The following is a 17,664-nucleotide window of genomic DNA, read 5'->3' on the forward strand; positions in this document are numbered from 1 at the left end:
AGCCCGGCGGCTGCTGGCAGTTCCCGCCAGGAAGTACAGGAGAAGCAAGGTGGAAATGGGGTGGCCAGGGTCTGAATGCCAATGGAGGACTCCAGACTTCAGCTTACAGGAAACGGGCGAGGATTCTGAACATGGGACGGTGAGGAAGACCCGTGTCTCTGAAAGATGAATGGTCATGGACAACAAGGACAGGTGGCCTGGGAAGAGGACGACCTGTGTGATGGGACAGCAGACAGGCAATCATTTCAGAAGTCCAGGGATTAGAAAAGGAAACTTGGAGACACCTGAAGGACGAGTAAGCTTTGTTAGCTATTTCGAAAGCGTCCACGTGCCCACGTCAAGAATACAGTTGATCTCTTTCTATTGAAATCATTTCTGTGTCTGGCTTCTGACATCTCTGAGATTCTGAGCATCTCAAAGGCACTACGTACATCTTCTTATTGTTTTATCCCGAGTGCCCAGCATCCACAGGAGGAAGGACCTCGGTAAACAATCCAAGGAAGGAAGAGCACAAGAGGACAGCTGGGCTTCAAGCCTGATGAGAGCGGGCAGGTGCCTCTGGGGCAAAGAGGGATGACGAGAAAGGAACCTCCTTCTAGATAGATGAACTCGGTTTGGAAGATAAGGTTGGAAACAAAAACAAAAAAGAAAGGAGTTACTAGTAGATGTCACTTATACTTGGGATCTGTACCTTCCCTTGTTATGAAAGGGCTGGAGAGCGGGCTCTAAGTATGTTCTAAATTGTTATAGAAGTTACATTTCTCAGGTATCCTTTCATAAAACTGGAGTGCTATGGGGGCTTTTTCTCCTTTACATAACAAAGTAAAATGTGCTGCAGTTTCTTTTGACCTAACTGGTCTTCACAGAAAACAGGAGCACTAAAACCGTATCTTAATTAAGAGGCATTAGAAGGTAGAGCTGAAGAGTGCCAGTCGTGGAGCCAAAGGCCCGGGGTTCAAATCCTGCTCCTACCACTTACTACCGTGTGACCACGGGAAGCCTTTTCAACCACTCATTTCTCCAAGTCCTCATGGAGCTGTTGAGCATTAAATGAATAAACGTACATAAAGCATTTAGAACAGCGTCTGGCGTGTTGAAATCCCTGAATGAATGTTACTTGTTATCCTTTAAACATCTTGGCAAGTATAGTTTTTGGTCTAGGTGCTCCAGAATAAAATTAGAAGCCACAGATTCACAAAGACAAATTTCAAATTCTTCAATTAACTTGCAAGTTATAATTAAGCCAGTCAGTACTACAGCAGACATTCACAGTACAAAACCGCCACCAAATATTAAATGAATCAACTGACAGTAGATGCTTTCTGGACTTAAGTGCAAGAACACAGGTGCACTTGTCTGAGAAGATCTGTTCTGAAGGTATCTGGATCTGTTTTTATTCATCTAGCTGCATGGACTCACTCAGATTCTCCCTGAAAGCCCCATGGGCTTTCTCAGCTCTGTGCCCTTCGTCCCCTAGCTCCTCGGCTCAGATTCCCCTCCCAATCCACCTGGTTTACGTCCAGGCCTACCTTGAGACCTACATGAAATACCACTTTCTTATCTTTAGCTGGTGGTCTCTCACACAACCAGACCCTGCTCCCGCCAGAAAATGTTTCCAACACTGGTCCTTACACAGCGGAACGACGAGGGGCCAGCATCGTCTCTCCCGGCAGCCCCTGCACGGCAGGAGCACGCCTCACTCTTTTTCCCAGTCGTGCTCCCAGGGCTGAGCACACACTGTCGTTAAACTATGAAACTCAGCCCGTAGAAAAGGATTACTCACGGGGTTAACTTAATCTCAACCTCCCTTAGTGCCCTTAAATCATAATCAGTAAATCTCATGCAACTTCTGTGAAGCACATCTATCCTTTTCACTCCACTTTGAGGAAAAACAATCCCCAAATTGTCTTTTCCAGGGAAAGTAAAGAGAGGCTCAAGACTGCAACACAGGACCGGAGACTTGAGACTCCAGGCTGCGGGCTGGCCCTATGGATTCCGGACTTTGAAGCTCCCACAATCGCGAGTCAATTCCTTAAAATAAAAATACCTCTCTGTGTATCTCATCTACTGGTTCCGTTTCTCTGGAGAACCCTGACTAACACGGCAGCGTGAGAGGAATCCTCCCTCCCTTCCCAGGACCCAACGTTTCCATTTCTATCCTACAGGCCAGCCCTCCAAACAGCCTCTCCTCTCCTTTATCCCTGGGTCCCCGGCACCAGGATTTCCATCTCTAGTAACCCTCAAAGACCCACAGCAAGCACTCTTACATAGAAGACTTCGACACTAACATCTTGGAGGAAAAGTCTACCTAATGGCAGGAGGGGAGTAAAAGAGATCACTTCTGATCACTCTGTGGATAAAAGGTGAGCTGCACGCTTTTCAATGCTTAATTTCTTGGGGCACCTGTTTTCTCAGCCAAAAAAACCCATGATGCTAGACGAGACCACTTTTCCCCAATGACTGATATGTTTCTTTATATTGCTCTGACCCTCTCACCCTATTTTGAGAAAAAACATTCTGCTAATAGTTAAGAGGATTTTAACCAAAGTTGGAAGAATAGCCTTCAGATTCAATTCAACACTGCTGCAAAGTGGTACGATTTCAGTAAGAGCCTTGATGAGTATAAGAACATAATATAATGGGTAGAGAATCTGTCAGATCTGATTGAGGGAAATGTCACATCATTTCAGGTACTCAACACAGAGCAAAACAACAAGCTTTGTAATAAAGTAGCCCTTGGGATGTATGATGGCCTACCACTCCGCAATGCTTCCGACGGTAGCGTTGTAGAATCAGAAGCAAGTAGATAATTTCATTGAGTCCTACTGACTCATCAGCATATACAAGGAAGCAAAGGTCACACACAGCATCACGATGTGACAGAACCAGTATTAAAAGCCAGGTTTTTCTCCTTGCAACTTAGTAAGCTGGTTTAACAGACAGTTACTGAGCACATAGGTGAGCTGACACTGAAATGTGGTCTCTGAGTATCCAGGTCACTTGGGAGGCTGTTCAAGGATCCACGTTAGGCCCCAATTCATGTTTTTGTTGGTTAACTTCACAGAAGACTGGGTAGTATTATAACTTAATTTCTCATCACTTGAATTCAGGAATACTGGTAATAATCTAGCTTTCTCAAGTGTGTTTTATTTAAAATACACTTGGGGGAGGAAGTAACAATCTCCCACTCACCAAGGCCCAAACTCCTCGCCCACAGAGGGGCCACACGGCCTCCATGCCTCTGCTCTCCCTGGCATTTCCTATCTGTCTCAGGCAATGACTTCTCCACCCAGGGGATCTACAGTTCAGGTCTCATACTCAGGTAACCTACTCTTTACAGGCAGAAGTTTCTCTTTTTATAGGCACACAGCAAAGAGAAGGGCACTAATTCCCCTGGCCATCCTTCACAGCCTTGAGGGCAGAGCTTGAACAAGTGTAACGACAGCTCTCATGTCATGGGCTGATATGTCTCCAGCACTGGACTCTGTCATTTAACTCTCACAATAACCCCCAAAGGCAGCCATCACCTTTCCCATTTTATACAACAGGAAAGAGCCTCAGGTTAAATAAATTTCCCAAGTTCACGGAGCTAGTAAATAACAGAAGAGTCCGATCTTCAGGACTCAGGAGTGTGCTTTCCCATTGTGCTATGGCTCCTCAGAAACGCCTGGGAAGCCCTCTCTCACATCTAACCTCCACCACTAACACTGTTTAGTCTCGGACCCGTATCCGGAGCCAGGGGCAAAGGTTAGTCACTAATTTCCATAAACTAGGAAAGTAACTTGGTTGCTTCTAAGTGGTTCTTTGGTTGAAAAGTGTGTTCATGAAAGCTTTTAAACTTCTGTTTAAAAGTTTGTTCATCATTAAAGAAATAATTCTACTCTGTGATACCTTAATTAGTTGCTATTGGCATCAACTGTGTTATTAAATTAAGAGATGCCTAACGGTCTCTGTAGATTAGAAGCCAGGAACTAAAGTTCTAGTCCAGCTCTATTTTATAGCTTGTTATAAAAACAGACACAAAAATGCTAATAGGTAGGGACTTTCTTATAGGGGGTGACAAAAATAATCTAAAATTGGATTACTGTGATGGTTTCATAATTCTGTGAATATACTAAATCATTAAATTGTAGACTTCAAATTGGTAAACTTTATAGTATGTTAATTATATCTTAATAAAGATGTTTAAAAAAAACACAAAGAGATTTGATTGCTCAAGTTTCACTTATCTAAGAAGAAAATAATTAAGGAATATTAATTTCACCAAGTTATTCTTCTTCTGTATTTACTCCAAATGTCAATTTGCTTAATTCCTATTTCTGGAGTATTAAATACAGAAGTAAACACAAACTTTATGCAAACCGTGTAAACATCTACACTTATAAGTAAAATCAGGCAATGATCCCTCTACCAAGGGATTCATGTCAAGGGCCTACTTTAAATAAGGCTCATATAAGACACACACATACACAAAGAAAACTAACAACAATCCACAAAGTCACTTTTTGGAACCCTATTCAGTACTCTTAGCAGGAGTTACAAATACACTTGTAACAACTCCTCCCATCAGGAATGTAAGAACTACGTACCTTGTGACAAGGAACCACGCAAGTTGACTGAAGTCTGGAGAGGGTCTCATATATGTCTTAATATGTGGCATGGCATTGCTGCGGCCTGACGTGTCAGCTGACCATTTGCTAGTGACGGGAAAGACACACATCACTAATTAGAAAATATAAATTGGTCATAGTCCTAGTATGAGGAAACTGTCTCAAAAGCAAACTCCTATCATCTAAAAAACAGTGAGTACATTGTTCTCTGTGATATGACCTGTGATATCTCCTTAAACTGTACTCAGCTAACAGCATAACACATGTTCATTTTAGAATGTAGGTACGCAGAAGAAAAATTTACCACCACCTACAAAAAGCACTGTAACCTTTCGTATGGCCTTCCCATCTTGTTATGAATACACATACATATTATTTCTATTGTGCTTTTAACCGCATGTATGCACATCTGGTCTCCTTGAAAGCAGGAACTGTGCTCCCGGAGCATGTTACTGAGTACAAGAGGCTCACCAAATGCTTATTGAAAGAATAAAATACAAAATGGGAAAAATACAAACAGTATGAATATCAAAATGGAATGCTGAAAGGCAGGGGGACAATTCAGAAATATTCCAGTCAAATGCTGATATTCATATATCTGAGTTTGGTTTCTAAGTTTCCAACATTTTTAGGACTACAGTTCCATGGGAAAAAAAATGACCTATATTATGAGGCAACAATCCTTACTTATGAATATAAGAGGATGGTCCCTCAAGAAAACAGATTGTCTGCAAGAGTAAAATCAGGATTAGGTAGATTCGTTATTAGATTGTATGAGGACAATACTGAAAGGAGTTCAATTTTTAAAAATGTCCTCTGCAAAACCAAACATCTCCAAAGAAAACATTAAAGAAAGGCTCCAGGATGAATGGCGTACTGAATTAGACTGAAAGCTTTTTTTTTTTTTTTTTGGCCTTGCTGCACTGCACGTGGGATCTTAGTTCCCCGACCAGGGACTGAATCCGGGCCCTTGGCAGTGAAAGCGTGGAGTCCTAACCACTGGACCGCCAGGGAACTCCCAGACTGAAAGCTAGAGAAATGTAATCTGTCCTCGTTTCTGGCGTCCAGCATAATGAATGCTTGTTGAAGCAAGTATGAAACTAGAACTGGCCTAGAACACGCAGGATGTGCAGCCACTGCAGCCAGAAGAGGACTCAGGACACCCCGCTCACCTGAACACTCGGCCACTTGCTGACTGTTACAACAAGCCAAAGGCACCCCGTGCCCTGGAGAGAGTGGCGTGGATTCTTCCCTCGGTAAGCCTGTGGTTTCACAGCGTATGAATGTGTAGACGTAAGGATGACATATTTTGGAAATATGGACGAAAATGCTTCTTATGTAAATTCGAAACTTCCCAACATGTTCTTTTATTTACCTTTTTCTCTGTATGCCAATATTTGACTCTTTGGTATTAAAAAACATTTCCAAGAAATGTTCAGAACCTTGTTTTAAATGATTTCTATCACTAACATATGCAGATAAAAAATATAGCCATATTATATAAGGTCCTTTTTTTAAAAAAAAAATCATACTGACAAATAACATTCTTATTTTACCCTAAAGAAGCAAAGGCAGCATTCTAAACCTATTACTTACTGAAAATAGGAATGGAGCCAATTCTGTTTCTCCGCCGTCTGGATGCTATAGGGAAGAGAGCCCCCGGCTTTTAAAATAAGAAAAATAAAAAAATGAAAATTACTGACTATAATTTGAGGATCCTTTGTTAAGAAGAAAATCTACAGCAAACAGTTGGAAGGTAAAAGAAAACCACTACTTACTTCATCTTATGGAATAGTTCTTTGAAAGAAAATGGCTAAACAAACCTGCTTTGGGTTTGCTCTCAATGGGGTTTCCTTTCTTAGATATGCATGTCAAATAGTAAATGTTTACTATCTGAATAGAAAAGGTATTTAATCACTGGGGTGGTAGTGGTGGTGGAAATTTAACATCTATAACAGCACAGATCTGAAATGTTAGGAAAGACCAGAGAATGAATCTCTGCCCATCCTGCTGTCCTCATGCAGGTGAGACACCCTTAGCCACATTTTGCAAGATGAGGTTTGGTGCACCTGTTTTTTGCCCAAGACCAGGACACTCGGGGGAAGGCACACTAGGATAAAAACTTGGTTCTCCTGCCTCCTTCACCTTCTACACTGATATCTCCAAATAGACTTTGTCCTAGCTACACAGATTCTTACAAATGAAATAAAAGGATCACTAAATTAAAATGTTCAGTAAACAGGTACATTTTTAAAAAGGAATTCTAAAAGCCATAGTCCTACAAAGAGAACGAAGATACAGTTCCAAGTGAAAACACAATTAGAAGCCATTTTTGTTCCTCTTTGAAAGGAAGAAAGTTCCCTGTAGATTCATTAGTGACTTTCCAAACACGTTAGAACTTCTCCATAGTAATCTATATCCAAAGAGGGCTTTAAATTCCTGACATATCGAATAAGGCATGTTGTATCTCCCACTACAAATTAACTAAGAACATAGCTGAGGTTTCAAGGACCAGTTACCCAATAGCTTTGTTGAAACTACCAAGTTCTTCCCTACTGAAAAACATGCTTTGCATGGATCTAGCCTATTAGAAGTACAGAAAGGAGGAGAAAAAAAAAAAAAAGCAGCCAAACCAACCAGAAAATCACCATGTCCCTGAGTCTCAGTGAAGTAATTTTAGCTTGCCATTAAAAAGCAACAAATGGGGCTTCCCTGGTGGCGCAGTGGTTGAGAGTCCACCTGCCGATGCAGGGCACACGGGTTCGTGCCCCGGTCCGGGAAGATCCCACATGCTGCAGAGCGGCTGGGCCTGTGAGCCATGGCCGCTGAGCCTGCGCGTCCGGAGCCTGTGCTCCGCAACGGGAGAGGCCACAACAGTGAGAGGCCCGCGTACCGCAAAAAAAAAAAAAAAAAAAAAGGCAACAAATGGGCTAATACACTCCAAACTCTACTGAGATTTTCCTGGCAGGGTCACATGTAGTTTGATAAGCAATGAATGGACTAAGCTGGTCTAATTCAGAGCACTCTGCTTCCAGCCATAAGCAAATGCCAATCAGACTTCCCCTTTTCCCAAGGCATTACCCTGTTTGGGTTTCTGGTTAATACCTCCTGAATGCACTATCTGGGGGGGGCTGCTGAATTCTAAATAAGTTTAGTGCCCAGCACTGACATAAGGGAAATAGAGGACAAGACTGAAAGATGTCTACAAAACAGTCCTAGGATTTACAGATGAAGCTCTTGCAAGACAAGATGTATCAACTGGGTTATACCAAAGGTTTCATCTCAGTATTAAGCATAAGTTCCGGACCTTCAATATTATCTGTAACTGGAATTCAAATCTGGAAGAACCACACAGTACTTCAGGCAGGGGGGGATGTGGGGAGAGAGAGATCAGAGAAAGGTATGACACACAGCTGTAGGGGAAGCTGGTTTTATCCGGACGTCTTGTCTGGACAACCAATATGCTGGTGGCAGAAGTGAGAACAATCTTATTGGTAAAAATATCAATCACTCAGAGCATTATTGTGAGGATTAAATAACACACAAATTGCCCAACTGCATGGCATCATCTTTGGAACACAGCACTGCTCAATATTACCTACTGTCATGATCCTTATCTAGTTAAGAGAGAATAATCTCTAAATTTCTAACCAACACTTTTCTGGTCTCAAGGAGGAAGGCATTTTTATTACTTGTTTTAAAAAGTTTACCAGGGCCATGTATAACTGAATCACTTTGCTGTACACCTGAAACTAACACAACATTGTAAATCAGCTATATCCCAATAAAATTAAAAAAGAAAATGTTTACCAGGGCATTTATGAAATATACACAAACACAAAATACAATCGGGACAGTTTCCCCAACAATTACCTGGATATCCTTCTAAGCTGGTCCGCACGTTTTCCACTGAAGGATAGATCTAAAAAAAAAAAAAAAAAACACTTGGAATTTACCACATGGAAGAACTATTTGTTAAAAGGAATGAAGATTCGTTTTTAAGAAAATGAAAATCTCAATTAGAAATACCTAAAGACTTAGAAAACGTGCTTTAAATTTTAAACAAGTTCCCATCTCACTGAAAAAAATTAAACTTCTAGTAATTAAACTACAGAAAGCATTTATAGTCAATGAAAGAAAATTACATTTCCATTTGAGTATTTTTTTTCCCTCTGAAATGACAAATTAACACTGAATTGAATGCAAAATTATTAATTCAAAGGTCTCTAAACTAATAATGCTTGTAATTCTGCTGGCAATGTTTTATCAAGTATTTTTTCCCTTGGCTTGACGACCTCAAGGAAGGAATGGAGAATTCGCAGGCTAGTCTGTGGCTGAGATGGAGCTCTGAGCAAACCAGCAAGCTCCCAGCACCAAATGATATTAGGGCCACTTGATTACAAATGACTATGCTGAGGGCCTGCTGCTTCCATCCCCAACCCACGGAATGAAACATCTCTCTATGACAACGAGGACTGATTTGATTCTTCCCCTGGACTAGAGAATAAGAACAGTGACCTCGAGGAGGGGGACACTCACCAGATGAAGAGGAACAGCCCTTCCTAGGGCCCTGCTTTCTTTGCCCAGTGTCACCAAGCTCTCTTTAAACTCAGAACACAACCATTTTGATTCATCGGCCCCCATGGAGCCAACGCTTGAGAACTGACCTACTACAGGCCAGGACTCCGCTTTAGGTGTGGACGAGGTGTGCTCTTTCAGAATCTGTGAGAGAATAAAAACGAATGCTACCGTTACTCCAAACACGTGAACAGAAATGCTGTGACAACTCAGAACATGGTTTTCTGCCCTTGGAATGCCTCGTTCACAAGGAAAGGCTGAAAATATTAGGAACCAAGTTCATACCCATGTGTAGTTTTTTTTCCTTCTTTGGGAAATATTTTTAAACACTGAAGATATTTTATTTTAATTGAGTAAGTGGACACAAGTATCTTCTTCCAAAATTCTTTGATTTGTACTAAAAGCAAAAACAGATTAAAAAAAATAAAAAGAAGACCCATTTTAGTAGCAATGTCAGATAAAGCACCAACCTGGCATAGGAAATTAGATTTTTGCCTTGAAGTTGCGATGGTTTAACATACCTAAACAATACTAGGAAGTCAAGCTATTGTATATTTTGACTCGTATCATTTGAAAGAGGTTTAACCCTTGGGGCCTAGGCAGCTGTGATGCTCTGGAAATAAAAGGGAATATATTTACATATAGATACATACTACCATAAGCACTGCAGAAGACTGACCTGCATTTCCTGCTTTGTCTGATATTTATGCAAAGCTGCAGAAACAATTCAGAAAATACTGGGAAATTTTATCCATTTAAACACATACTGAGGGTCTTTCCTAGAGGCTGGAGATGGCTACAACAAAAAAAAGCCGCAGTTCCTGCCCCAGTGGAGCTCATATTCTGACGGATGTATTGTTTAGTTTATATGTATTATTTTCCATTAATATTTATAAACACACTTCCCCAAAGAGCCCAAATAGTTCTCAACTTCCACCCTGAGTGCAGCATGGCAAAGGAAACAGGACTGAGCCAACAAGACTCAGCTTCTATTTGGGGCTATTCTGGGCTCGGTCCTTGATCAGGTACACGACCCTAGCCAAGTCCCTGGGCTTCTCTTTACACCTCAGTGGAACATACGTCTGATCACCCATCTTCCCTGGAGTGCAGCTATGATGCACCACGAGTTCCTGACAGTGGAAAGTGGTCGCAAACTCCAAGATGCTCCTCAGCTTTCAATAAGACTGGGATGCTGCACAGTACGTGCGATCACCTGGCCGTTCTGAAACACTGGCCCACAGGCTAGTACACACTAGTGCTTACCGAACACGCAACACATGTCTTGCATTCATTTCCTCATTTAATCCTTACGTAATTCTGTGAGGGAAGTACTATTATTATGCCCATTTTATGGATGTCAAGAGGGGTTAAGGAGCAAGGTAAGATCACATGGCTCGTAACCAGGTCAGGATTTGGCCCTGGGTGTGGGTATTCGCCCACAAAGTTGTGCACTTAGCCAGTATGTGGGACCCTCTCCGCCCCAGGTCAAGATAGAAAGATGGTGGCTTCAAGACCTTGCCCACTTTCAGCTGTGGTGTCAGTTACAAAAGGAAATTAAAGTGAAAAGTTGTCACTGGCTGGGCGGAATTCTCACACAACATAATTTATGGAAAAAGAGGGGCTTTTAAGAAAGCCCCTTTGAGGTATTTACCAAGGTCGATAAACTGACTCTAGAGAGAGGTGGAGAAAACGTTAAGCTTTAACTTGCTGGTTGTTTTATTTTGTTAAAGATCTTTCTTGGCTTATTTTCATACCAGCAGCAAATGTCATTGCCATAATTAGTTCTCAGGGCAATGGTTTAGCAAACAAAACACATCATAGCTCAGCTGTAGTCTTCACTCAACACTATTTTCTGTTCTTTGTTGAATTTGTGTTAAAAATCCTTGATGTGCTGATGAAAAGCTATAATACTTACATGAATAAAAAAATCTCTATCTTTATTACAAGAAATAAAAAAAAACTAAAAATCCTCCATATACTTTTGCCATTTAGAATTGTTAACTCTACACCTATAAATGAGGCAAAAATGTTAAAATGCAAGTAATTACTGGAAACTATAATTAGACAATCAATTATCAAGTGCCTACTATTTGCCCAGAATTGTGCTAGAGATACTACGAAGCTGCCTTCAAAATATACCAATTATAAATGAAAAAGGACAGAACATACATTACATTTTAAAAAAATGGTAAAATAGTAAAAATTCTGTTACCTTCCTAAGCCTAAAATGTCCCCAATTATCTTTTTGATTTCCTTGAAAGCGTCCCGGGGTTGAGCCAATAAGGTAAACACTAAAAAGATATAAAGCACAAGTTATAGAACACAGTGATTTGTGGACTCCCCAAATCACAAAATATGCATGAAAAGTAACATTAAGCAAGAAATATTCTAAAAGCCAACCCACTTTCTTGAGATGCCTCTTCAGACTGACACTTAAAATCATTTTTGAGCACATCAAGTAATGGTGGGACACCCACGGAGTGTGAGGTACCAGGCAAAGAGCTCAGCAATTTTAAGAGAAAGCTCTCCAGCTGGGATTGGAGGGGGTGGGGTGATGGCACTCAGGTGAGGGGCAAGATCTCCCAGCCTCCACTTCTGTGCCCGAGGACCAGGAGGTGCAGACAGGGACAGGCCTGCTCTCATCACGTCCCGAAGGACAGCTATCTCCTGCCAGGCCCCCGTGTCCCAGACCTCACATGACGCTCAAGGTAAGCACCCCGTTGCTAAGACGCCACGTACTTTGTTTCTGAGAGGTCGTGCTCCTGGATGGTATCTATCCACTCCTTGAGGAGAGAGGTGTTATAAGCCATCAGGTAGCTGATGAGGTCAGCTTTAAAGTGTGTGGTTGATTCTCCAGATCTGTGGGTCCCATGGACTATTCGTGGGTACAAGGGGCTCAACCACATTCTGGAATGGAAAAAAATATATATAACCTTTAACAGTCAGAAGCACAGCTGATCACAGTGGTACCTCTGTATTGATTAGGCACTCACCCTAAGGAAGAGGTGAATTCTCACTACCTCTCTGCATGGTAGGTAAGGTCATCCTTATAAAACATGAAACAAATCTGATGTCACCACTCCAATGGTTCCCATCACATTCAGAATTATTTCTGAAAACCTCACTGTAAATTTAAGACCCAGTAAGACCTGGCTTCTGTCCGCCTCTCCCAACTCAGTCTCTCCATGCTCCCTCCTTCATTCACGTACCTTCCCCCTCGCACCTCTACATCATTTTTAAAGACTTGATGACAACAGTTAAGTGTTCTACTCCTAACTGCTATAGCAACTCCACCACCAGCAGTAACCCCAGCAAGGTTCTGCCCATGCCTACGTCAATGTAGCTCTTTAGCCAAGTGGAAAATAAAAGTTATCTAAGAAAAAAATGTATGTGCAAATGTTTTCAATAAACAAACTCATTTTCATATATAACATATGGGATATATATATCCCACATCTGGTGTCTGGAATGAGTATAGACCACATTTAGTCATGTTACATTAACACTAACCTCAGACTTTCAAATAATTCAGTAAAAAAACTTTAAAGACATCTTTCATCAATTCTTTCAGTGTACTTTGCCAAAACTTCTATATCATACCCACAAATGGCAAACAAGCACAGCGAAACCCAGTCCTTCTGTGAAGTGGTCCCTCGTAGATTACAAAGAAGTATGGCTTCAAACTTCTTGTGCTGTTTCTTCAACAGCAAAATCAGGTTAACAGCCCTGCCTCACCAAGGCGCCCACGAGGTAATGAACAGGGTCTAACTTAAAGCAGCCTCAGCAAGTACGAGCTGTGTCTGCCTTTTTCCCCTTCTTGGGTTATTTCCACACTTCTACCCAACAAGCCAAAAGAGAAACTGCCCAATTCCTCTTTCACTCAGCGGCCCTCCAAGGAGACTAGTAAGAGGCAGGCTGTCAGGGCAGGAAGGATCCAGGCCCACGAGGATCCCGGCTGTGCGTCTTGTGAACTCCGTACACGTTTCTAGCAGTGGCAAGCCACACCTTCCCTTCCCACCTCGAGGTGACCCCTCACATGTGGGGTTATACTTGTGACCAGGACGGGAGTCCAGGCTCTGGACCTGGATCTGCGTCTACCTGGTTGTGTCATTCTGGGCAAGCTCGGTGACCCCTCTGGGCCTCCCTCTGACCCTGTGCGTGTAATGCGACCATGTCGGGCTGGCTGGCTAAGGTCTCTCCTCCCAGTAGCAACTCGGAGCCCACAGGGTGATTGGGGCTCCTCCTGGATTAGAGGTTCACTCACGAGAGTTCTGAATGAGGAACATGACAGATGACGACTTTCTAAACGAGGATACCAAGATGTGAGGCGTTTTTAACATTTCACAAAATAAGAAGAGAAATCACCCTGGGCCAAATAATTTTAAAATTGAGAAATTAACAGGTGGACCAAGAAGCAGGTGAAAAGGATGGCTGGAACACACGTGGAGAAGGCAAAAATCAGCAGAGCCATGACAGGATGACCAGGAAATGAGATTACACAAAAAAACTACTTTTAAATATTGGGCTGGCCAAAAAGTTCATTTGGGTTTTTCCATTAGGTCTTATGGAAAAATCCGAACGAACCTTTTGGCCAAACCAATATTTTCAAGTTACAACCCACGACATGAAAGTCTCAGAGAGTAGAATCTAGACTAACCGTGAGATAACAGCACCTCCTATTCTGGGGTGGCCGGCAGAGGAAAGTTGGAGGGAGATTTCATACCCTTGGTACTTTTGAGTTTTGAACCGCGTGAAGATTTTTTAAATAAAGGAGAAAAATGAACACCAGAGCCATTTACCCTTAATCCCTTCCCCATAGTAGCCAACCCAGAGATGCCTAAGGAAACAGGCCTGGCTGCCTATAAACTCAAGCTCCAGAGGCGCTAGAGGCTGTGGGTGGGATTCTTTGAGTTACGGGAGAGCCAATTCGATAAATCCCTTTAGCTGTGTTAATTATTGTTCCCTCAAGAACAAGCTATGTTAATATCACTTCCTTTTTTAGATGGGGCTACATATGAGTCATGAGTCCCAGAATGCAAGCTAGCAGCTTAGAAGCTCCTGGGGCAGCAAAGACCTTGTTAACTGGAAACTCGGTGGATCAAGAGCACTGCGAATACTTTCCCCCATTCTGAGGGTTGTCTTTCGGTCTTGTTTATGGTTTCCTTTGCTGTGCAAAAGCTTTGAAGTTTCATTAGGTCCCATTTGTTTATTTTTGTTTTTATTTCCATTTCTCTAGGAGGTGGGTCAAAAAGGATCTTGCTGTGATTTATGTCATAGAGTGTTCTGCCTATGTTTTCCTCTAAGAGTTTGATAGTGTCCGGCCTTACATTTAGGTCTTTAATCCACTTTTTTTTCTTTGCAGTACGAAGGCCTCTCACTGTTGTGGCCTCTCCCGTTGCAGAGCACAGGCTCCGGACGCGCAGGCTCTGCGGCCATGGCTCACGGGCCCAGCCGCTCCGTGGCATGTGGGATCTTCCCGGACCGGGGCACGAACCCGCGTCCCCTGCATCGACAGGTGGACTCTAAACCACTGCGCCACCAGGGAAGCCCTTTAATCCATTTTGAGTTTATTTTTGCGTATGGTATTAGGGAGTGTTCTAATTTCATACTTTTACATGTACCTGTCCAGTTTTCCCAGCACCACTTACTGAAGAGGCTGTCTTTTCTCCACTGTATATTCTTGCCTCCTTTATCAAAGATAAGGTGACCGTATATGCGTGGGTTTATCTCTGGGCTTTCTAACCTGTTCCATTGATCCATATTTCTGTTTTTGTGCCAGTACCATACCATCTTGATTACTGTAGCTTTGTAGTATAGTCTGAAGTCAGGGAGCCTGATTCCTCCAGTTCCATTTTTTGTTCTCAAGATTGCTTTGGCTATTTGGGGTCTTTTGTGTTTCCATACAAATTGTGAAATTTTTTGTTCTAGTTCTGTGAAAAATGTCAGTGGTAGTTTGATAGGGATTGCACTGAATCTGTAGATTGCTTTGGGTAGTAGAGTCATTTTCACAATGTTCATTCTTCCAATCCAAGAATATGGTATATCTCTCAATCTATTTGTATCATCTTTAATTTCTTTCATCAGTGTCTTATACGGATAAAGAAGATGTGGCACATATATACAATGGAATATTACTCAGCCATAAAAAGAAACTAAATTGAGTTATTTGTAGTGAGGTGGATGGACCTAGAGTCTGTCATACAGAGTGAAGTAAGTCAGAAAGAGAAAAACAAATATCGTATGCTAACACATATATATGGAATCTAAGGAAAAAAAAGGTCATGAAGAACCTAGGGGTAAGACGGAAATATATACAGACCTACTAGAGAATGTACTTGAGGATATGGGAGGGGGAAGGGTAAGCTGTGACAAAGTGAGAGAGTGGCATGGACATATATACACTACCAAACGTAAAATAGATAGCTAGTGGGAAGCAGCCGCATAGCACAGGGAGATCAGCTCAGTGGTTTGTGACCACCTAGAGGGGTGGGATAGGGAGGGTGGCAGGGAGGGAGATGCAAGAGGGAAGAGATATGGGAACATATGTATAACTGATTCACTTTGTTATAAAGCAGAAACTAACACACCATTGTAAAGCAATTATACCCCAATAAAGATGTTAAAAAAAAAAAGCACCGCGGCTGAGGCTCTTAGAGACAGTCCATCCCCGAGACCCTGAACCCGTCAGAACAACGCATTCTGAGAAGCATATCTTAAGTGGGGACACTTGGCAACTAGAACATGTTTGTAGGAAAGCCATCAGGCAGTGGGGACAGGGGATCAAGCCACCTTCTATGGTGGGGAAGGGGAGTGAAGAGAGGACGACACACACCTGGCTCAGGGAAAGGCTGTGTGAGGGAAGAGGCAGCTGTGATGCTGCCCGGCCCACTCAGGTCCAGCAGGCCCAGAGGATGGGGGCTGGGAGGCTCTCTGTCTCAGCTCAACTGAAGGTCTAACTTGGGCTCAGTCAGAGCCCCAGAATAGGGCTCTAGCCCAGGCTGGGCAATGGTATGAGCGAGGGAATGAGGAGGAAGATGCAGGGGAAGATACTCGAATCTTGAAAGGGTGAGTTCCTTCTAACACAGGAAAGCAGAAACGTGCAGACTAGCTTAAGTGAAAGAAAGCGAAATTAAGGCTGGTCATAATGAAGCCTTATCGGGAAGGAGAACAAAGGGTGAAACAATTTGAATGAGTCCCTAAAATCCCTAAAAATAAACCTAAACTTCTCTTAGGAGATCAAAACCTAGATCTGGCATATATGCACCAAGGACAAAGGGTTAGTAATTAAAAAAATAAAATAAAATAAAGCCATGAAAAACCTTCATGTTCAATTCTTTTGGAGATTCACAACCATGTTACAGGCTCTAAAAAGACAGCCGTTTAGATTTGTTTTATGGGAAACTAAACTGACTGGGGGTGAGGGGATATTTTTAGTGTACAATCAACCCCCAAGTTTTCTTTTGATACCTGTTGGGAAGTGGCAAGTACAAGTGGATGCAGGAATAAGTGAGGACCAAGAAAGTTATCAGGAGGGTCTTAATGGAAAAATAATAGGTTCAGGTCTTTCATTTTTCATCCTCTTTCCTGCCTCAGGAAAGAGGCAGGATCTACTTGGATCTACTTGGCTGGAGAGTGTATGTATGATGCCATTTTGTAAAAACTAGAAAAAAACTACGGTGTATAAATATGTATGTTTACAGGTATAATAAAGGCAGTTATGGATGATTATGTGTTATGATTATGTGTTAAACGGTTAACACCGGCTACCTCAAGAGAGGAACTGGGGGGAGGTAGTAAAAGAATACTATCACTTTTTTTTGCACGTGTCTCTTTTCTATGCCATAATTCTGGTTTTTTTCACAATTAAAAAACAGGAGAAAAAGCATAAATCGAATGTTCTCGCTTTTGACCTTTCTCAGCACACACAGTGACTACCAAGAAATGAACGGAACCTACAAACCCTTGTGTTTTCTGGTGCCAGTCGGCGTGGATGAGGTTGGAGGTGTGTATGACAACCCGGAGGCCCTCTTCGTAGAGCAGTAGCATCATTTTCCTTTAAAAACAGAAAAAGGATCAAAAAGCATTAACAGTACTCTCATAATACCTTTCTACTGCAAATGCAATAGCTAAAGGAATTCTTTAAACTCTATTACATTATCCCAACTTTGAACATTTAGTCTTCTTTTCTTCCATACATCATTGTTATCAAAGTCTGCTTAAGTGACAAGTGGAAAACCGCCTTCCAAAATGCTGAGTATTTGGTGGTAAATGAACTTTTGCTCCATCCCGTCCGCGTGGCTAGCCCTGGCACTTTAAACCCCTCCCCACACTGTAGTCTGGCTCCTTATTATCTATTCAGCATCACCCATTACTATCAGGGACAACAGGAATCTTCTTGTCCAGTGTTTTCAGAGTATGGTCGCAACCTCTTGCTACGCTGTGGCTACCTCGCATTAAAAAAAAACTGCAACAGAAT

General features: G+C 42.2%; 1 protein-coding gene across 2 annotated transcripts in view; it reads right to left on the reverse strand.

Moving 5' to 3' along the window:
• TDP1 (tyrosyl-DNA phosphodiesterase 1) overlaps positions 1–17,664 on the reverse strand; it is a gene marked incomplete at its 5' end in the record, with an annotated part of 70,757 nt that overhangs the window by 35,722 nt on the left and 17,371 nt on the right. For both annotated transcript variants that reach the window (XM_082648004.1, XM_082648003.1), the window contains 7 exons: positions 4,590–4,697; positions 6,207–6,273; positions 8,484–8,532; positions 9,150–9,332; positions 11,401–11,479; positions 11,928–12,095; positions 17,149–17,241. In XM_082648004.1, the coding sequence (XP_082504130.1) occupies positions 4,590–4,697; positions 6,207–6,273; positions 8,484–8,532; positions 9,150–9,332; positions 11,401–11,479; positions 11,928–12,095; positions 17,149–17,241 (747 nt within the window). The remainder of the gene's footprint in view (positions 1–4,589; positions 4,698–6,206; positions 6,274–8,483; positions 8,533–9,149; positions 9,333–11,400; positions 11,480–11,927; positions 12,096–17,148; positions 17,242–17,664) is intronic.

The sequence above is a fragment of the Grampus griseus genome (assembly GCF_964374135.1).
Source record: "Grampus griseus genome assembly, chromosome: 2".
In the NCBI taxonomy this organism is placed as follows: Eukaryota; Metazoa; Chordata; class Mammalia; order Artiodactyla; family Delphinidae; genus Grampus; species Grampus griseus.